The 23,217-nt window shown below is 39.0% G+C and overlaps 1 protein-coding gene across 2 annotated transcripts in view; it reads left to right on the top strand.

Moving 5' to 3' along the window:
- The first annotated feature begins 1,746 nt into the window (after positions 1-1,746).
- LOC118763923 overlaps positions 1,747-23,217 on the top strand; it is a 226,171-nt gene continuing 204,700 nt past the window's right edge. For both annotated transcript variants that reach the window (XM_036503911.1, XM_036503910.1), the window contains exons 1-2: positions 1,747-1,820; positions 6,311-6,468. In XM_036503911.1, the coding sequence (XP_036359804.1) occupies positions 1,811-1,820; positions 6,311-6,468 (168 nt within the window). In that variant the 5' untranslated portion in view covers positions 1,747-1,810. The remainder of the gene's footprint in view (positions 1,821-6,310; positions 6,469-23,217) is intronic.

The following is a 23,217-nucleotide window of genomic DNA, read 5'->3' as shown; positions in this document are numbered from 1 at the left end:
CAGAAGGCTGCCTCGCCGCATACCGAAGGAATAGTGGCAGTCGTGTTTGATAAGGTTCCAAATACGAAGTGCGGATCAATGGAGTAGCATGAAACCAATCTCTTACCGTTAAATGAACATGTTTCTGGATCACAAGCTCGAAAATAGCTTGATTTCTTTATACCCATATTCGATAGATTTACCAAAAGCACAAGCCTCATGACCAAGCGACATCAGATAGTAGGTGTTGCATATGTTAAAACTAAGTAATGACTGAGAACGTAAATTTTCCCTCCAAAATTCTGCCGTGCGCGCCGCCTGCCGATCGCAATGGAATAAGAAGTCCACATGGTAATACAATAAAAATGGTAAATAATTTTCAGTGGTTTTTCATATAACCAACAATTATTTACCGGTAAATTTCGGTATGTAAATATGACAAATTCATCGTCAGGAACTTCTGGAAAGTTCAGTATATAGTGAAAATAATTAAAGGGCGGGCAGCAGGCTGCCTCGCCGCATACCGAAGGAATTAGAAATGGCAGTCAAAGACTGTTTTTTCCATTGATCCAGAAACATGTTCATCATTAACGGTAAGAGATTGGTTTCGTTTATTTGCTACTCCGTTTTTGCGTATGTGAATCGCAGGGTTCGTCGTATTTGGAAAATCCACTTATAGAAAATGGAAAAAACAGTCTTTGACTGCCATTTCTAATTCCTTCGGTATGCAGCGAGGCAGCCTGCTGCCCACCCTTTAATTATTTTCACTATATACTGAACTTTCCAGAAGTTCCTGACGATGAATTTGTCATATTTACATACCGAAATTTACCGGTAAATAATTGTTGGTTATATGAAAAACCACTGAAAAATTATTTACCATTTTTATTGTATATATGTATATATGTGTGTGTGTGTATTTGCATTGGTTCCTGATATACTCTTGTTTATCCTCTTGTTATCTGCAATGTATGTGTATGGTGTGCCTGCACACCAATTATCCGGAAATATTACAGGTAACGGATACAGATAGTATATACGGATATTTTATCCCTTAGTCGCTTACTATAACCGCCAACTCTGTTTACACATATATACACACACACACACACATGTTAGCCGTTTGGCGAAGCACTGCGATAGCATAAGTACTAGGCTTACAAAGAATAAATTGTGGGGTCGATTCACTCGACTAAAGGCGGTGCTCCGGCACGGCCGCAATCACACGACCGATACAACTAAAACAATAAAAAAAACTATGCCATTTTAATCCCGGTGAACGCGGGTATCTCTGCTAGTTTATCTAATTACCCGACAAACGATGTGTATTACTGCTAGTATTTAATATATGTAGTCAAACTACAGATCAACGTACTCTTCACAGTTATCCGTTGGGGGACAGCGATAGTGACAGCGATTTGTAACATGAAACCGTAACGCACTATTCCCCGCTCGGTTATTCCCTGTTAAGCGAAAGTAACCTACTAGCAATTGGACTGTGACCTATATACTGGGATAAAAATAGTTCATTCATAAAAGCCTTCCTCTTCCCGTAAACCTAAATCTCTGTCACACTGAAAGTAAAATGTTAGAACAGGCTTCAACTTCCGCCAAAGATGGAAGCTAACAATTTTCGTAAACTAAATTTACACAATGGATAGGAGAAGCAGATGACTTCCTACTTTTTCATGGAGGCTATCGAAACTTATATCTACTAAGAAAGGTATATAAACCAATAGTCAATCATTAAATGAACACAGTTTCATAGCCAACAGAGGAGCTATAACCCGACTTTCTCTTAAAACCTTGTTCATAACGAAAATCACACAAAATGAATAACTGTAAGTATGAAGTCGGCATTATATACATACGTACATATATACATATATACATATATACGTACATACAAATATACTGGTGCACGTATGTACATATATACATAAATGTACACACACACACGCACACTCACACACATATATATTAATATGTATGTATGCGTGTATGTAGTATTTATCTATCCATCTATCTATCTATCTATCTATCTATCTATCTATCTATCTATCTATCTATCTATCTATCTATCTATCTATCTATCTATCTATCTATCTATCTATCCGTCATCGAGTACCGTCTGCCCGTCGTGCCTTGTCCCGACCCTACCATCACCAAACTGGAACGCATACTCTTCCGCTTCCTGTGGAAGGGAAGCGTTTCCATGGTTAAGCGATCCATTTGCTGTCAACACTCACTAAATGGAGGGCTAGGCATGCCGTGGTTGATGATGCACAGACATGCACTGAGACTGCGACATCTCCGGCGCTTCATAGACGACGGTGAACAGGTGTGGTCGCCTTCTGTGCGGCGCGCTTTCCGCAGTTCGTCTACTTGGACGAACTACAGCTGTGGATCAAACAAAGACCGAGGCTAGGCGAATGGCACCGCGAATGTCGCGTTGCTCTCAAGCAACTCTGCCGTCCGGGACCAAACTTGTGTGACTTCATTAAACAAAGGCGTTCTATAGAGTATTAGAGGAGAGAAGGTGTGACGAGGTTCTCGTGCAGAATCTGGGCGTCGGCGAGGAACACCTGACCCGCCTGGTCAGGACATCTTTCGGGCCAGGACTTATGGACAATCACCAAAGATCCCTGGCCTGGCAGTGCTATCGAGAAGCATTACGGGATAAGCTCTATAGGCACGGTTAGAGACACACCGGACCGACTTGCCCGAGATGCGATGAAACCGTTCTGTACGCACTCGTGCAGTGTCCATTTTTGACCTATGGGCTTTTACCGAACGGCTGCTGTCAGGTGTGGGACGAGTACGCCTGTCGGCCGAGTCTATCGTGAAAATTGCTCCGCTACCTTCCCTCAACCGGGAAGGCAAGGCAGTCTTCATCGTACTGGTGCCATGGTGAAAGAATGTGTGTGGTGGACTCGAGCGAAAGGATTAGAGACAAGCACTTACCTCTCTGGCCAATCGCTCATCAACTTTTTCAAGTACCACTTGAAAAGGAAGGTGAGAATGAAGAGGCAGGTTTTGTCTCGAGAAAGTTTTAAAAAAAAGGTGGGTAAATGTAGCAAAATGGTGCGTGCGAGCGACGAAACCACTTTGAGCATGATCCTGTAAATCGTAAAAAGAGAGAGCACTTTGCTATCATGTATTTATTTCCGCAATGCCTGAGGTTACCGTGGTCTTTTCCGTAGGCTTTTTGTTCTACGGATAAACCTAATCTTCTTTCTGCCTTTTTAAAAATTTCTTCTGTGATACACGATCGTTTTAATCGTGTTTTTTCCCGATCCCTTTTGATCGAAATTTTATATTTGTTCCTTTTTTATCTTTTTCTTTTTTCATTTTCGAAAAGAAAAGCTCTACATTTGTATTTGTCCCCTCTGTGTTCAGCCCTGTTAGACCACCCCCTTTACACTGTACATCATGACACTGTGATACACGATCCCTATTGATCGTTTTTGTTCCTCTTCCCCTTTTTTCCTCTTTTTTCTACTTTTTTCATTTTACTTTTCTTCTGTTTCTTTTCCTTTTTTTCTTTTTTTTCTTTTTTCCCTTTTACGATCCCTTTTGATCGAAAACCTACGCCACTTCTTTTTTGATTCTTTTGTTTTTTGTTTTTTTTTTCATCCCCCAAAAGAAAAGCTCTACCTTGTAATTTGTCCCATCTGTGTGCAGCCCTGTGTGGCCAATAAAGAAACTTATCTATCTATCTATCTATCTATCTATCTATCTATCTATCTATCTATCTATCTATCTATATCTATCTATCTACTATCTATCTATCTATCTATCTATCTTACACCAGCGCCTCCGTTGTGGGACGCTGGACCGACGGTCCGGTCGAGTTGCTCGGGGTCTGGTTCGGTTCGGACCTCCAAATGGAGAAGAACTGAAACGAGATAACGAGTAGGGTGGTCACTCTCGCCCGGCAATGGGCCGAGAGGAAACTGTCCCTAAAAGGTCGAGCGGAGGTGGCGAACACGTACATCGCGTCCGTCATCTACTACCGCCTGACCGTCGTGCCTTGTCCCGACCCTACCATCATCAAACTAGAACGCATTCTCTTTCGCTTCTTGTGGAAAGTATGGTCAGGCGATCCATTTGCTGTCAACACCCGTTAAAAGGCGGACTGGGCATGCCGTGGTTGATGATGCGCAGACACGCGCTGAGACTGCGACATCTCAGGCTCTTCGTAGACGACGGTGAACAGGTGTGGTCGCCGTTTGTGAGGCACGCTTTCCCGCAGCTCGTCTCCATGACCGAACTGCAATCGTAGATCAGAAAGAGGCCGAGGAACGGCGAATGGCACCGCGAGTGTCGCGTTGCTCTCAAGCAACTCTGCCGTCCTGGGTCAACCTTGAGTGACTCCATCACAACCAAAGCATTCTATAGGTTATTAGTGGAGGGGAGGTACGACGACGAGCTCGGGGCGAACCTGGACGTCGACAAGGAATACCTGACCCGCCTGTTCGGGACGACTTTCGGGCCAGGGCCCATGGACAACTTCCAGAGATCCCTGGCCTGGCAGTGCTACCGAGAAGCGCTACCCGTTCGAGATAAGCTCTACAGACACGGCTCGAGAAAATGGGGCCGACTTGCCCGAGATGCGGTCAGAGCGACGAAACCGTTCTGCACGCACTCGTGCAGTGTCCAACAATTTCCGACCTGTGGGCTTATGTCGAATAACTGCTGTCAGGTGTGAGACGAGTCGGTTTATCAGCTGAGTCTATCGTCAATATTGTCACGCCTCCTTCCTTCAAACGGGAAGGAAGAGCTATTTTCATCATCCTTGTGGCTATGGCGAAAGAATGTATCTGGTGGACGCGTCTGAAAGGATTAGAGACAAACACTTTCCTCTCTGGTCAACCTCTCATCAACTTCTTCAAGTACCACTTGAAAAGGAAAGTGAGAGTAGAGAGGCAAGTTTTGTCTAGCGAACGTTTTAAAAAAAGATGGGTGAATGTAGCAAGGATGGCACGTATGAATGACGAAGCCACCTTGAGCATAATCCTATGAACCCAGAAATTGAAAACAGAGGGTTACCCACTTGCAAACAAATGTGGTAACATATAACAATATTGACCGAGGTTACCGTGGTCGTTTTCGTAGGCTTTTCTTCCCACGGATAAACCTTACTTGCTTTCCCCTTTACACCATACATCATGACACTCTGATACACGATCCCTATTGATCGTTCTTTTTCCTCTCCCCCTTTTTTCCTCTTTTTTCTTCTTTTTTCATTTTTCTTTTCTTTTTCCTTTTTTTCTTTTTTCTTTTCCTTTTTCTTTCTTCTTTTCTTTTTTGCTTCTTTTTTTTTGTTCTTTTTTCCCTTTTACGATCCCTTTTGATCGAAAACCTACGCCACCTTTTTTTTTCTCCCCCAAAAGAGAAGCTCTACCTTGTAACTTGTCCCATCTGTGTGCAGCCCTGTGTGGCCAATAAAGAAACTTATCTATCTATCTATCTATCTATCAATCGATCTATCTATCTATCTATCTATCTATCTATCTATCTATCTATCTATCTATCTATCTATCTATCTATCTATCTATCTATCTATCTATCTATCTGTCTGTCTGTCTGTCTGTCTGTTTATCTATCTATCTATCTATCTATCTATCTATCTATCTATCTATCTATCTATCTATCTATCTATCTATCTATCTATCTATCTATCTGTCTGTCTGTCTGTCTGTTTATCTATCTATCTATCTATCTATCTATCATCTATCTATCTATCGATCGATCGATCCATTCATCCATCCATCCGTCCGTCCCTTGTCCATCCATCCATCCACCCATCCATCCATCCATCCATCCATCATCTTTCTATCTATCTATCTATCTATCTATCTATCTATCTATCTATCTATCTAAGTGGTTTTAAATAGCTTCGTCTTTCCTGTGATATATAAAATATCGCCTGTTTCCCTAAAGTGAATATTTCTGTTTTTATCACTGCTGAATACAACATTGCAGTGCATTGTTTTTATTTCTATTATCTAATTATCGCACCCAATTCCTATGGTAGAACAAAACACAACAAAACATTTAAAACATGGCCTTCTTCCACTCAGCCAAATATCTATTCACTTCTCTTTAACACACTACACAAGAACTTATGGTTTATATTTCCTGGAACTATGTTAAATATTTGTGAATATCGTTTATTGAGTTCCAAAATGTTCAGCTCATTGTTTACTACACGTGAAAAACTAACAGCGACTTATTGAGTCATTTCTTTTTAATAATAACAATTCCTTCAATGTGTCCCTTTCCTTCCAAATGTTCCTTAATGGTATTTTTTCCCATTTTCCCGTAGACTGGCAATATATATTGGTCCTATGTCTCTCAGACTGGATTTCATTCATCCATGGAGCGTCTATAAAACCCACAGCGATACCAATAAGTAATATAAAAGCTCAACTGGACATGGCTCGCAGGGCCTCAATAGCTGTGAACACTACTTTACACACCTTTGTAAGTTTACACTATTATTTCTTCATATATTATTATCATTATTTTGTTTGACTTTTGCTTTGCATTTGTACAAGTTGGCTCAAGGGACAAGTTTATTATTATTATTATTATTATTCTATGTTTGACTTTTGCTTTATATTTGCACAAGTTGGCTCCAAGTCTCACCCAGAGACCTCAAGAGACAACAGGGTTGGAAGTTCATGTTGTTGTTATGCCTAGTGTGCCATATATTTGGGGGGTGGGGATGTTGTACTAATGAATGTCTAAAAAAAAAAAAGTTTTTTTTTTTTTTTTTTTTTAAACCGAAAATTATGGTTGTTTTAAACTTGAGGTTACATAGAGAGTATTTTGCGTAGGATATGAGCAGTTCCATGAGCACTATCTTTTGAACTTCTGCCATTTTTGGGTTTCCTGGTATCTGAGTTAGGTAGCTATCAGCCCTTTTGCTATCATTCCCAGGGCACCTATGACAACAGGTATTGTTTTAATCTTCAGCTTCCACATTTGCTGATTTCTATTTCAAGATCTTTATATTTGCTCAGTTTTTGGTAGGTCCTGACAGATACGTTTATATCGATTGGGACAGTCATATCAATGAGGAGGCATCATGTTCTTGTTTGAAGTCTTTCAATATGATGTCTGGCCTATTTGCATCTATCTTCTGTCAGTTTGAATGGTGAAGTTCCAGAGGAGTGAGATGTGGTCATTTTCAAGCACTGGGGGTGGTTTGTGTTCCCACCAGTTTTTTTCATGGGGCAAATCCAGTTTTTACAGATTACCCAGTGAATATATTGTGCAGCTCTATCGTGCCTGTTGAGATACTCTGTAGGCGCTAGAAGACTGCACTTGGAGACCACATGGTCAATGGTTTCATTTTGTTGCTTGCATACACGACACGTTGGACTGCTTCTGATCTTTAATATGTTGCCTGGTAGTTTCTTGTTGGTAGGCATTGATCTTGAGCTGCTATGATAAACCCCTCTGTTTCAGATTTTAAGCCAGAGGCCATTAGCCATTGATGGGTCAGGGCTTTGTCGATATCTGCATTATTCGCTCTCTTGGGTATTTGCCGTAGAGAGGTTTTTTTGCCATTTATTATTCAGAATATCTAAGGCCGCAGTTTTGGCACGGGTTTTCATGCCCCTAGCTTTTTCTGTGCTTGTTTCTGTATGTCTATCTCTAATTCCGAAATTGGTTGTATTCGGAATTCACTTAGATATTCCTTTGCCTGTTTTGTGACTGAGTATGATGCTTTCTTGTTTTCATGTTTTGAGACAAGTTTTAACATCCAGTCCTCAGAGTTTTTCAGGTAGGTGTCTAGGCCAATTGTAGCAATCTTCATTGTTATTGCCAGTTGCAAAAGACCACGCCTCCCTCTTTTCTTGGCAGATAGAGTCGTTCTGTATCTGCCTTAGGGTGGTGCATTCTATGCATTGTCAACAGTTCCTTATTTTTCTGTCGAGCTGACATATTTCAGTAATTGACCAGTTAACAATATTGAAACTGTAAGTCACGACTGGTATAGCTAATGCATTGATTGCTTCGATCCTGTTTCTTGCATTCAGCTCTGTCTTGAGTATTGCTCTCACTCTTCGATAGCATTCTCTCCTGATCCTTTCCTTCATCTCTGAATGCCTTATTCCGTTCCCTTCAATTACCCCTAGGTACTTGTAGCTCTCCGCTGGGTCTAGTTTTTATGACATTCTGTTGGTCAAGGTTAACGTTAGATGTTTCTGTCATTTTTTCCTTTGATAAGGTAGCCTTTGCACATTTATCGAGGCCGAATTGCATTCTGATGTCGTCACTGAATTGTTTGACTATCGCTAGTAAGCCCTTGAGTTGTTGATCATTTTTTGCAAAAAGCTTTAAATCATCCTGTAAACGAGATGATTTATATTTTTATCAAACATTTTAACCCGTACTGCGCGTCATTGAGCAGCTTTGAGAGAGGTATTAAGATAAACAAAAGAGGAGTGGTGACAGTGAGTCACCCTGGAAAATGCCACACGAAATTTTTACATCACCAGCATTTAGGGATTCACTGTCACTGTTCAGAGTTAGTGTGGTTCTCCATGATCTCATACTTACAGTCAAGAAGTTTCGCAGAGTTGGTGCTATGCTATTATACATTTCAAGGCATTTCCTAATCCAGCTATGTGGTAGGCTATCAAAAGCCTTTTTATAGTCTATCCAGGCTATTGATAAGTTTTTGTGTCGTTTGTGACAATCTTCTAAGATCCTCTTATTGATGAGTAGTTGGTCTTTACAGCCGTAGGATCCACGTTTACATCCTTTCTGTTCATTAGGGAATATGCTGCTGTCTGTTAAAAAACTATAGGTATATTCCGTCAGGACAGATGTTAGTGTTTTGTACATAGTTGTTAAGCAGGTTATGGGTCTATAGTTTTTGGTTCATTTGTTTCTTCACTTTTTGGAAGCAGGAATGTAACCCATTAACTAGCCAAGGAGGCATCCTACTAGGGTGTTGCAAAACATCATTGTACAGTTCTGTTAGCAGTTCATGGCTCTCTGGGAAGGCATTCAGCCAGAAGTTAGGAATTTTATCCTTTCCTGGAGACTTCCATTTGCTTGACCTCCTGAGAGCAGATTTATATCTTCTACCTTGACACCCTCCCACTTTTGCTCTTCTAAGGGGTCCAGTTCTGTAGATATTCTGTCAATCCAGGGGGCCTTTTCGTTGTGTGTTTTTTCTTCTGCCCAGATTTTATTCCAAAATCTCTGCACTTCTTCTTTTGATGGTACAGACCCTGCAGTAAACGCTGTTTTTCCTATCTTCCTGTAAAAATTCTTGGTGTTATTTTTGAACATGTTGTTGTCCTTGAAAAATCTAACACGCTTTTCATACCTCGCTATGCGGGCAGCTTTGGCAGATACCTTTTGTTTGATGGTTTCTATGGTGGCATCAATATCAAGTATAGTTTTCATATTTATTATTATTATTATTATTATTATTATTATTATTATTATTATTATTATTATTATTATTATTATTATTATCATTATTATTCAGTAGTTTTATTTTTATAACGTGCTTTCACTTCACTACCGAGCGCAGCTCTGTGTGCCTGGGTATGTGAGGGGTTTGTTGTGATGCTCTTATGGTTACTGTATTGAAAATGTCTTGCGTAGGATTTGTGCAGTGCCCAGGAGTGCAATTTTCTGTATGTTATAAATATTTGTAAGTCCTTTGGTTTTGTTATGTATTTGTTTGAGTATTTTTAAATCATACCTAATGCGCCTACTATGATAGGAAATGTTTGTGTTTTTAGATTCCACATTCAAGTACCTCTATTTCCAGGTCTTTGTATTTTGAAAGTTTCTCAATTTCTTTTAGAGAAACGTTGTCATCTGCTGGTATTGATACATCAATTAAAAAGCATTTTTTTTTCTTCATGATCTCTGACAACTATATCTGGCGTATTGGCCTTAATTTCTCTATCTGCGTGTACAGGCATATCTCAGAGTATGGATGTTTTCTCGTTTTCTGTGACCTTTTCTGGTGTGTGCCTATACCATCTTTTTTCTGTTGTTATTCCATAGTGTTGGCATAGCTTCCAGTGTATGTAGGTCACAACTCTGTCGTGCCTTCTTAGCCAGGGCTGGGCAGCCAGAGATAATATGATTTATTGTTTCTTGTCCATCTCCACATATTCTGCAGTTACTTATGTTTCTTTTCATTATATGTTTTTGGTAATTTCTGGTGGGGAGGCTTTGGTCTTGTGCTGCAATTAAAAATCCCTCCGTCTCTGCTTTGAGTCCTGAGCTTCTATTATTATTGTTTATTATTATTATTATTATTATATTATTATTATTATTATTATTATTATTATATTATTATTATTATTATATTATTATTATTATTATTATTATTATTATTATTATTATTATTATTATTATTATTTTTTTTTTCTTTTCTTCTTTCAAATTTGCTTCCATTTCTTGCCGAGTGTCTTCCCGACTCCTAGGGCAAAGAAACTCATAGTATACATTGGTAGGCCATTAAACCAAACTCAGTAGTTCGTTCATTAAAAAAAAATTTTTCTTTTAAAGTTAAATTAAAATACATGAGCAGCAACAGTTCTCACATCGACAATGCTCTTCTCAATACGTGTGATGTACCAGTTAAGACAATCTTTTGCACTTCTTGCAGGGATGGTAAGCCAGGGATCATTCTCATATAATTTTCGGTTCCCTTCTTGATCATTCCTAGTGCTCCTACGGTCACTGGTATTGTAACCGCCTTGAGATGCCACATTTTCTCAATTTCAATGAGTAGGTCTTTATATTTTCTGAGCTTGTCAAACTCTTTCGCTGAGATATTATGATCACAGGGGATGCTCATGTCGATCAATAAGCAAACTTTATTGTTTTGGTCTTTCACAACAATATCTGGTTTATTGGCCTTGATGGTTCGGTCTGTATGTACTGGAAAGTCCCACAGGATGGTTACATTTTCTCCTTCAGTTACAGCCTCAGGGTGGTGATTATACCACTTGTCGGCAGTTTTGATATTGTAATGCCGACTTATTAGCCAGTGTAGATATTGGCCAACTCTGTCATGTCTTAATTTATACTCCACTGGTGCTAAGACTTTACATCCAGAGATTAGGTGGTCCACTGTTTCAATCATGTCGTTGCAGAATCGGCATTTTGGGTCTGCTCCATTTTTCATCACATTGGCCTGGTAGTTCCGGGTTAATAGGCTTTGATCTTGAGCAGCCAGGATGAAACCTTCGCTCTCTGCTTTTAGCCTTGAGCTCCGTAGCCACTGATGGGTTTGCTTCTGGTCAACATCAGCTTGTTTGCTGTGGGTCACATATTTGCCGTGCAGAGGTTTCTCCTCCCACCTATCAGCCAATTGCTCGTGCGCTTTCTTCATTGCCATCATTTTCACCTTCTTTGCAACAATAGTTGCCGTACTTCCCTCGGGTTGTTCAGTTTGGGTATCCTGCACGAGATCAATAGCAAATTTTTTGCTTTCCTTTATGATAGAATGAAGCTTCTTTCGTCTCTCGTGATTTTCCACGAGCTTTAGCATCCAGTCATTCGATATTTCGAGATATTTGGCCAGTCCAATTGTGGTTGTTTTGTAAGCTAGTTCAAATTGGATCAGGCCTCGACCTCCTTGGGCTCTGGGAAGGTAAAGGCGATCTACGTCTGCCTTTGGGTGGTGCATCCTATTACAACTCAGCAGCTTGCGTATTTTTCTATCTATATTCTTTACTTCACTCATATTCCAGTTCAACACATTGTAGCTATAAGTAACAACTGGAACTGCTAAGGAATTTATAGCTAACACCTTGTTACGTGCATTTAGTTCAGATTTCAGGACTGCACGAACTCTCCTATAACATTCCTTCCTGATTTTCTCTTTCATGCTTGCATGCTGAATACCAGAGCCTTCATTTATCCCTAAATATTTGTATGTTTGTTCTTGTTTATCCCTAAATATTTGTATGTTTGTTCTTGTTATTATTATTATTATTATTATTATTATTATTATTATTATTATTATTATTATTATTATTATTATTATTATTATTCTTTTTGTGTTTGTTGTTGTTGCTGTTTTTGTTATTCTTCTTCTTATTGTTGTTGTTGTTGTTGCTGTTATTATTATTATTATTATATTATTATTATTATTATTATTCTTTTTGTTGTTGTTGTTGTTGCTGTTTTTGTTATTCTTATTATTATTGTTGTTGTTGCTGTTGTTATTATTATTATTATTATTGTTGCTGTTGTTATTATTATTATCATTATTATTGTTATTATTATTATTATTATTATTATTATTATTATTATTATTATTATTATTATTATTATTATATTATATTATTATCCTTTTTGTTATGCCTCTCCAATAATATATTACTTAAAATACTACTCACATACTGATTAATAAAGTTTTCATAAAGATCAGTATTTATAACGACTAGTTTAGAGTAAACGAACTTCTACTCAGTTGTTTTCTAATATCTGTCCAAATCTCAGACTCATAATATGTCACGTGTTTTTCTACAGCGCCACAACACTCCAATGGCATCTGCAGTAAGCTATCCTCACTTTATTCATATGCTACTCAACCAGACGGAACTTACATTCCCTCAGCTCTCCATTCAAGACAATATCACCATCGCGCAGACAGATTTAGTCAAGGTATGGACATATTATCAAACACATTTAAAAAAAATATTTATACACTTTCTATCTAAACTCGATTCTATATTTTATAAGAAATCTCAATTAGTGTCGAATAAAATTCAAGCTTCTCACAATTCTTTATTACAGATTGCTCTATCCAATATGTCTGCAACCCTCAGTCAATATGTTACTGTGTTGAAGAATCAGACGGAAAAAGAATATGACCAGCTGTGTGCCCCTGCCAAACGTATACAGACAGAGTGTTATTATCCCGCTGCCTGTTCTAAACTCACTCCCACATCTGATGCCATATTTTATTGTTACTTAAAACAAAAACTTTCTTACCTGGTTGATACGATACTTTTTCTGGAATCACCGGTAAGTATTATTATCGTAATATATTTTCCTAGATGAATATTCACGCGATTTCTCTTTTATATCCTCACGTAAAATTAATGTAGATAAATTCCCTGTTCAGTAAAACAGCATCAAAATATCCTCATGTTTATCGGAATATATTAAATATATATCTCATAGAACTGATCCAGGAAAATATGGTCAGTTTATTTACAGAAACTGTTGTCAAAGATCAAAAGTGCTATTCTTTAGATTCCCTCGGAGTAATAGATACTCATTTCGAAGCATTCTTTCAAAGTATTCTTGTGTTTCATGACTACTAAAAGATTACAAAATACCTCTCTTCAAGGTTTCTAAGATTTCTGTCGTAAAATACTTCGTGCAGACGTTAATCAGCTTACGTTCTGCACACTTTCCTCACTTATATGATGTAGACAACAATGCGTAGAATTGTAACCAGCGTAGACTGTCTAATTATTTGAAGGAATTACTACAATTTGAATAATTTTGAACCGTTCTAATTTAACAATATAACCTAGTCTATCAAAACGTTATACGTAATATATACGTGTGTGTGCCTATGTGTCTATATAATTATTAGTAGTAAATTCGTATATAAGATGTGTGCGTATATTGTTAGTATTAGTAAATGTGATATATAATATGTGCGTGTAAATGTCTCTATAGTATTGAATGTAGGGGGAAATAGCTACATTGACCATGTTTAGATCCCCACCACGTAGGGTTTCCTTTGGATATATATATATATATAGCTTGGTACTGTGTGGACTGAGAACTCCGTTGGCAGCTGCCATTGCATGTGTGAGCGTGTGTGTGTGTTTGCATTTGTGTGTGAGTTGTGTGTGTGTGTGTGTGTGTGTGTGTGTGTGTGTGTGTGTGTGTGTGTGTGTGTTTGTATTTGTGCGTGTATTAATATTAATATTTATCTCTAATTTACCATAATCTTTTCATATATTTCAGATATTTTCAAACATTAAACAAAATGTCGAGTGGATGACAGTCTTTTGCTACCGGTCGATGTGCCAATAATCCAGCAGCGATGGTTTACTATAATTACACTCCATACACTTCATGAAAATATAAACCACATTCAAAATACTCTAGAATCCTTTATGTAATTAATTCCTGTTATAATACTTCTGGAACCAATCTCAGTTAGAGAAAAATCAGATACAAGTGTATCGTTTCAATTATGTAGATGTGTTTTAGCTTCACCACTTAATAATCATATCGACGATTATATTAATCGTTAAATACCAATATTTCCATTAATTTTGATCTTATATTTTCTTATCACATTTATAATCGTAAATAATATATATATTTCTCCTTTATTAAATAAATATTTCTATTTAATATCGTGTTATATCGATGTTATTGGTATTACACCAATGGGACTGTGGCGCATCAATCTATATATATTTTTCATATATACATACCTATATTTATCTATATTTATATATTTATATATACGTACCTATATCTATGTCATTTAATTCATTGTATAAATTATTTATTTTCCGATTTCATTTCCTATTTTTTAATCTTTATTATAATATATACATTATACTCCTATGCATTATACTAGTAAGACTTCCCTGCATACTCACACACGCACACACATATACGCCAACATTATTTCTATTATTTATCATATAAATGCGAATTATATTTTTGTATGGAAACATTAAAGGGTTAATATTTTATTTTATATTCAGTTTGTGTTTTTGATTTTGTTCAATGAGTAGATTGCAACTTCATTACAAACATCTAAACTCTCAGAGTTTTCATTTCTATTTTTATTATTATCAACATTTGCTTGATGCTCTCGTCTAAATTTGCTGTCCCGTTAATGTATGCTACACATATCCCAAAAGAATATTTTTCTCCCTCGTGTTCCGACCACTACTCCCCTCTCTCTCTCTGCTTCACTCTGTCTCTCACTCAACCTCACTCTCTCTGTCTCTGTCTCTCTTTCGATTACCACTCGCTTCGACAAGACTTCCTCCACCACCACCACCACCACCCTATATAAACTAGCGCACGCACTCGGTCTCCTTTACTCGATTTTAATACCTCTGACGAAGAATACGAATCTCAGAAGATGCTCAGATAAGATGTTTTGTCTTTTGAACCCAGTTACCTTCTCTTCTATTTCTGCGCAGATCATGAACCCCTTATTAGTTCTTTTCATTATTCAATCCATTTCAGTACTATGTCATCATGTAAATATAGTTTCAATAGTTTCGTCTTCCCCGTTGTTGCCATAAGATAACCTTAGTTCACGCTTTTTTTTAGCTGCAACATATTCATTCATTTATTCATCTATTAAAGTTAATCACACAGTCACTTATTTCTCGAATTTCGTCTTAGATTGTCTGACCGAAAGCTCTCAGATTTCTCAATTCTATTTTACTATTATCAACATTTGCTGTCTCATTAAATTATGCTACACAAATCTCCAAAGAATATTTTTCTAACCTCGTGTTTTGATCACTACCCCTCTCTCTCTCCGCCTCACTCTGTCTCTCTTTCGGCCTCACTCTGTCTGTTTCTGTCTCTGTCTCTCTTGTTTCTGTCTCTCTTTCGATTACCACTCGCTTCGCCAAGACTTCTCCCCCCCCCCTATATAAACTAGCGCGCACACTCTGATTCTCTATTCGATATTTTTTTTATGCTCTCGTCTAAATTTGCTAGTTCGCGGTACAAACGACCTCTAACCCCTTTCCACCCGTACCGGAAGTTCCTATCCTTTGTCATTCTTTGGTTGTCTCCCATGAACACTTCTAAAGGTTTTATGCCATCCCCACCCCTACTTAGGGTTTATCTCCTATGTAAGGTAGTTATCATATAGTGCAAAAATATGATTGAACTGAAGGCTAATGTTCGCTTATGAATTTTGCCAAATGCGAGCTCTCTTTTCAGGTACATGATGCCGCTGTCCTCGTCCAAAGATCTCACGGGCCCATACCTCCCACACCCTCAGGGTTGGCACTCTCAACGTCGGCACACTGAAAGGTAGGTCTGGTGAGATTGTTGAGATGCTTGAACGGAGATGTGTCGATATGTGCTGCATCCAAGAAATAAGGTGGAGAGGAGGTTCCGCTAGGTTCCTCACAGGCAAAGAACACAGGTACAAGATTTTCTGGGCAGGGAACACTGACAGGGTCGGGGGCGTGGGCATACTTCTTGCGGAGAAATGAGTGGATAAGGTAATCAAGGTAGTCAGAGTATGCGACAGAATACTTAAGATTAGATTAGTGCTTCGTCATGGGTTAGCAACCATTATCTTGGCCTATGCCCCTCAGCCGGGGCTACCCGATGGACAGAAAGACCGATTCTATGACACCCTCTTGCAGACTACCTCGTTGACGACTGTCAGGGACTTTCTCTTTGTTGCTGGTGACTTCAGCGGACATGTTGGACAACAAACAGGGGCTTCCATGGCGTACATGGAGGCTACGGTTTTGGTTCCCGCAATGAGGAGGGAACCGGGCTGCTGGAGTTCTGCGATGCAAATGATCTTATGGTTTGATATACTAACTCCAGGAAACCTGCCAGTCACCTAGTCACCTGCCGTTCTGGCAGATACACAAGCCAAATTGACTACATCCTCGCCAGAAAAAGGGAAATATGGCTGCATATAAATGCCAAAACTTTCCCAGGCGAAGAATGTACCCCACAACATAGACAGGTAGTTAGTGACTTCAGGATCAGGGCTAAGTGGATACTCAGAAGACGACCAGCATGGAGGAGAAGGGTCTGGAAGCTAAAAGATCCTGCGAATGGACAGAGATTTAGAGACATATTACTCGAAGCCTTTGACGAAATAGAAGGGGATATAACTTCACACGATGTAGGAGACAACTGGAGGTTTCTACGGGACAACCTGCTGAGGGCCACTGACCAGATCTGAGGATGGTGCAAAGTCCCCTCTCGACCCAAATAACGTAGTGGTGGAAGAGTGTTGTTGACAGGGCTATTAGAGAAAAGAAACAGGCTAAGAAGGACTGGAAGAACGGTGGTAGCAGGGAATTGTATCATACTGCCTGAAGGTAAGCTAAGAGGCAGGTTTATTTAGCCAGAGAGGAAGCAGATGAGAAAAAATTTGCCAATGTTCTGCGCCGTGAGGACCAAAGACTTGAGGCATTTCGTGTTGCAAGACAGTGTGTAAGAGAGAATCGTGATGTCGTAGGAGAGAAATGTATCCGCAACCTATGAAAGGTTGCTCAATAAAGAAAATGAATGGGAGAAAGAGAGTCTGCCGAATATCGACCCAACAGAGGGACCAGCTATCCGAGTTGACAGTACCTTGGGAGATAAAGCATTTAAGAGTATGAAGACAGGGAAAGCCCCCGGCCCAACTGGAATCACTGCAGAGATGCTCAAAATATGTTGTAGTGTCGGCTATAGCCTAGTCACCCGTATAGTTAACCAGGTGATACACGAAGTAGTCACACCCAATGACTGGTGTAGCAGCACTATAGTCAACTGCTACAAAGGTAAAGGTGACGCTTTAGATATAAATAATTACAGACGTATCAAGTTGTTACATTAGGTAATAAAGGTCACAGAGAGGGTTATAGCCCATCTAATTAGGGAAAGAGTCAGTTTAGATGAGATGCAGTTTGTGTTCGTGCCAGGGAAAAGCACCACTGATGCCATATTTCTGGTAAGACAGCTGCAGGAGAAATATCTAGCCAAAAATAAACCTCTGTCCCTGGATTTGTTGACATGGAGAAAGTCTTTGACAGGGTACCCAGATCCCTTATCTGGTGGTCAATGAGGAAACTAGGAATAGATGAATGGTTAGTGAGAGCTGTGCAAACCATTACAGGGACGCTGTCAGTAAGGTGAGGGTTGGCAACGAGTATAGTGAAGAATTCCGGGTAGAGGTAGGGGTCCACCAAGGTTCAGTCCTCAGCCCCCTCTTATTTATCATAGTCCTCCATGCAATAACGGAGGAATTCAAGACAGGATGCCCCTGGGAGCTCCTCTATGCTGACGACCTTGCTCTAATTGCTGAGTCACTGTCAGAACTAAAGGAGAAGTTTCAGTTGTGGAAGCAAAGATTAGAATCGAAGGGCCTTAGAGTCAACCTAGCTAAAACCAAAGTCCTCATAAGTAGGAAGGCAGGCAAACCACAAATCCCTTCAGGTAGATGGTCCTGCTCGATCTGTAGAAAAGGCGTAGGTAGAAACTCTATAAGATGTACCCAGTGTAAGCTATGAACACATAAGAGGTGCAGCAATATCAAAGGAAAGCTAACTGGGAAGATAGTTTTTGTATGTGGCAGATGCTCAGGAGCAATAAACACTAAAAATGTGCAGAGAACAACTTCCGCCACATTCCAGGGAGAAAAACTAAAAGTTGTTGATAGCTTTCGTTACCTAGGTGACCAAATCAGTTGCGGGGGAGGGTGCGCTAAAAGTGTAGCTGCTAGAATAAGAATAGCCTGGGCAAAGTTCAGAGAGCTCTTACGTCTGCTGGTGACAAAAGGCCACTCGCTCAGAGTAAACGGTAGACTGTATGACGCATGTGTACGAACAGCCATGCTACTTGGCAGTGAAACATGGGCCATGATTGCTGAAGACATGTCTAAGCTCGCAAGGAATGAAGCAAGTATGCTCTACTGGGTGTGTAATGTCAGTGTGCATACTCGACAGAGTGTAAGTACCTTGAGAAAAACGTTGGACTTAAGAAGCATCAGGTGTGGTGTGCAAGAGATACGACTGCGCTGGTATGGTCATGTGGCGAGAGTGGATGAGGATAGCTGTGTGAAAAGTGCCTAGCGGTTGAGGGAACCTGTGGAAGAAGTAGACTCAAGAAGACCTGGGATGAGGTGGTGAATCGATCATTAGGTCTCACCAAGGCAATGACTAGTAACCGAAACCTTTGGAAATATGCTGTGATTGACAAGACCCGGCAAGCCAAGTGAGACCATAACCTCGTGGCCTATACCAGGGGTGTAATCAGCCCACTTAATGCGTACCTTTCCTTCATTGGACACTAAACTCTGCTTGCGAAGACCTGTTGAGGCAAGTGAAATCGAAATCGAAATCAAATTCGATGACTGGCATCCGTGCTAATGGAGCGCTAAGAGCACCATCCGAGCGTGATCATTGCCAGAGCAGCTAACTAGCTTCCGTACCGGTGGCATGTAAAAAGCACCATTCGAGTGTGATCGTTACCAGCGCTGCCTTACTGGCACGTGAATAAACATTCGAGCGAGGTCGTTGCCAGAGCCGCTAGACTGGCTCCTGTGCAGGTGGCACGTAAAAAACACCATTTGAGCGTGGCCGTTGCCAGTACCGCTTGACTGGCCCTCGTGCTGGTGGCATGTAATAGCACCCACTATACTCTTGGAGTGGTTGGCGTTAGGAAGGGCATCCAGCTGTAGAAATTCTGTCAGATCAGATTGGAGCCTGGTGCAGCCATCTGGTTCGCCAGTCCTCAGTCAAATCGTCCAACACATGCTAGCATGGAAAGCGGACGTTAAACGATGATGATGATGATGATGATTTGTTCCATTATTTCTTGACATAAAAATATTTTTTTATTTTATAAATAATTTCTTTTAATAGTTCATGTTACAGTCATTTCTTTATCTTTAATATGTATTTTATATACATTATATTATATGTATCTCACCAATAGGACATCTATTTTTTCGGTGTTGATAAAATATGTACCAGTTATGTTACGGGGTCGACAAAATCCACTTACCTCTACCGCGAAATTGTTGGCCTTGAGCCAAAGTTGGGAGCTATCAATTGTTGCATCCAACCTGTGCCAGATGGAATCGTTTCCTCATTTGAATAGAACGATTAAAGCAACTGAGAGGAAAATACGAAGATGATGCACATCTAAAAAAACCTTTCTTCTCGTTTTCGTTCTTCCAATGTTATGACGAGATTATGTCATACTGCCCTCACTAGAGAAAATGCAGCAGGACGAAATGTTCCGAAACTCGTGCATTCCTCATCGAAATATTTTTGTCGATATTAGATCAATAGTGATCACTGTTATATCGCTAAAGTTGTGTTGAGTAATCTTTTAGGAAAATCTCATACTTTCTATAAGAAAATGCCTCCTTCAAGACGTCGCAGAGTTATCTGGAAAAGTCGTTCTTTTTCTACTCAGAGGTGGCCATGTTTGGAGTGTAGCGCCTGTCAAACATAGTGTAAGTGTTCCAATCAAGCCGTGAAATAGTAACAGTGTTCTATTCAGAACAGCCATGTTGGGATCGTAAGAAACATTACCTCTGGTAAGAGTACCGACTTGCATCTCGTATAGAGACTTTAGGGCAAGCTACACACACACACACACACACACACACACACACACACACACACACACACACACACACACACACACACACACACACACACACACACACACACACACACACATGTTCTAATATGTATGTATGTATAGGCCCTGTCGTGACTGTGCCCCCAACATCGCTTGAGAGCCGATACTGATCTGTTTTCGTCCTTGTAAACTAGCGGTTCGGTAAAGTAGTCCGATAGAACACGTATTTGATTTGCAAAGAATAAGGCTTGGGGTCGATTAGTTCTGCTAATGGCGGAATAATGAGATAAATAAGTAAAAGAAAAAAAGAAACAAATATATTATATTAATCTCTTTGTGTGTGTGCATGTGTATGTGTGTGTGTATGTGAGTGTGTGTGTGCATGTGTGTGTGTGTGTATGTGTGTGTGTCGGTGTGTGTGTGTGTGTGTGTGTGAGAGAGAGAGAGAGAGAGAGAGGAAGACAGTATCGGTTAAGAGATAAGTACAATATTAAAATAGAAATATCTTTTAACAGTTAGTAGCAGTGAGAAAGAGAGAAGAAAGAAAACAAATGGTAAACGAATCGGCCTTACTTCTGAAAATGTATAACCTACGAAAAATAATGCGACTGTATTCATTATGGGGAAAACCCATCACGTCGGGCTTTAATAATATAACATGATAATCTTTGGTGCCATTTCACCAATATTTCTCGAAGATAAACAATTTTTACATGTCAGAGAATATCCGCACGGTAAACTTCGGACGTCGCTCCCCACGCGTTGTCAAAACAGCGAGAGGAAATAAACAACGTTCTCGATACGACGATTCCTTACTAATTTTGCTCTTTAGAAGATTTCTATAGCTCAGCTTAGCGAATTCATTCCTAGAAATATATGTGTACTTATCAATTAATTCGGCCATTTTCTGAAATTTTGGCCCAAACTCGATATTTGATGCCTTAGACTTGTATTTCTTATGAACACTCTTATTGCGCGAATGTATGATTGACAAGTAGCGTCACTCTCCATCCATTTATCCTATCCGAACAGTCGTGGTTGTAAACCTTCTTTTCATTCACTTTACATTTTTTGTGCCATCTTGTTGCCAGATTCGACAATGGCCGGACTGAATTCACGAGAAATTTTTCCTTCTTAAGAGAAAAAAATCTCCAATAAAATATTTTAAAAATAATTTTCTATATGAAAATTAATGGTAAATTTTCACTTTTATATTTTATAGCAATTATCTGACCTACGCTCATCGATTTCCAATCTTTCTTGAGTATCGCTTGACGACCAATGCTTGTGTGTTTATATTCACGTAATCTAACTGATCGGTAAAAAGTGACAAAGAGAATCAGTACATAGCTTTCTGAAATAAGTTCGGGTCGATTACATTCGAGTAAAAATTCTTCAATGTCGAGCCACAGCATGGCCGCAAACTAGCGGACTAAAACAAGTAAAAGAGATATATGTGTATATGTATATATATATGTATATATATATATATATATATATTATATATATATACTATATATATATATATAATTATATATATCTAATATATATATATATATATGATATATATAATATATATATATATATATATAATATATTATATATATATATATATATATATATTATATATATATATTATGTATTGTATGTATGCATGTTAGTATGTATGTATCTATGTATGTTAGTATGTATGTATGTATGCATGTATGTATGTATATACAGGTGGAGGGGCGATTCGAATCTTGCATGTGTTTAGAAGTACTTCCTCACCATAATATGGTTCATATTTAGTGGAACTATGTTAAAGATTTGGGAAAGCATTTTCATAACAGCATATAGGTCACAGGCCAATTGCTAGTAGGTTACTTTCGCTTAACGGGAAATTACCGAGCGGGGAAAGTGCGTTACAGTTTCATGTTAAAAATCGTTGTTACTGTCGCCACCACCATTATCATCACCACCAGCATAGAGTGGTGTTACATATTAGACGCTTTCCCTGGGGCTGGAATGTAAATATCAATTAGTTGTGTAGGCACGTGCTATTTCGTTATGCATAACGTGCCTACAAGTCGCTAATAGTACCTATGTACTATCACCCAGATACCCTATATTACTATGAGGTCATTAATAATTCTGCAACGATATATTCTGAAGCATAATCTGGAGCGTCTACCTTTTAGTAAAATATTGGTTAGAGCAAGGATTCTCTCAGGTCTCCCACTTCTTAGATGAATGCCCAAGAATTATCAGAATGTAGACACGGAACCGGTAAGGTGACAGAATCAGAAGCACTTTGGACAAAATGCTTAGCCACCCAGCAATGTTGATGACCCAGTAGTGTTCATTATCCAGCAGTGTTCACTATGTTGTGTTCATGCGAATCACAATTCAGTAATGATTACTATCCGAAAGCATTCATTATCCAACAGTGTTCATAGCACCAAATATTTTACCGTTCATTTGCGTTCACCATCTAAGAATCATACTATTTTACAGTGTATATAACTGAATAATGTTCATTATCCAACAGTTTCACTTAAGCAACAGTATTTATTTTCTAACGTCTAATAGAGATCCTCATCTAATAATACCCAACAATGTTCACTATTCTACAGTGTTTATTACCCAACTCTGTTTACTAACGAACAGCATTCATTGTCCAAAAGAGACCATTACCCAACAGTGATCATTTTCCAAGAATGTCTATTCATGTTGTTCAATATTTAACTGCGTACATTCTCCAAGAGTCTCCGCTGCATATCAATGTTCACTGACAAACTCTGTCCACCAACCTGCGACTTTCATTATCCGACAGTGTTCACTATCTTGTTTCGTAACAAGCCATGTTCATCATTAATCAGTGTTCACTACAAACCAATACCCATTATCTAA

This window comes from Octopus sinensis, linkage group LG6, assembly GCF_006345805.1.
Source record: "Octopus sinensis linkage group LG6, ASM634580v1, whole genome shotgun sequence".
Classification (NCBI taxonomy): domain Eukaryota; kingdom Metazoa; phylum Mollusca; class Cephalopoda; order Octopoda; family Octopodidae; genus Octopus; species Octopus sinensis.
Note: the sequence above shows the minus strand (reverse complement) of the source record. Positions and strands in the feature narration are given on the sequence as shown.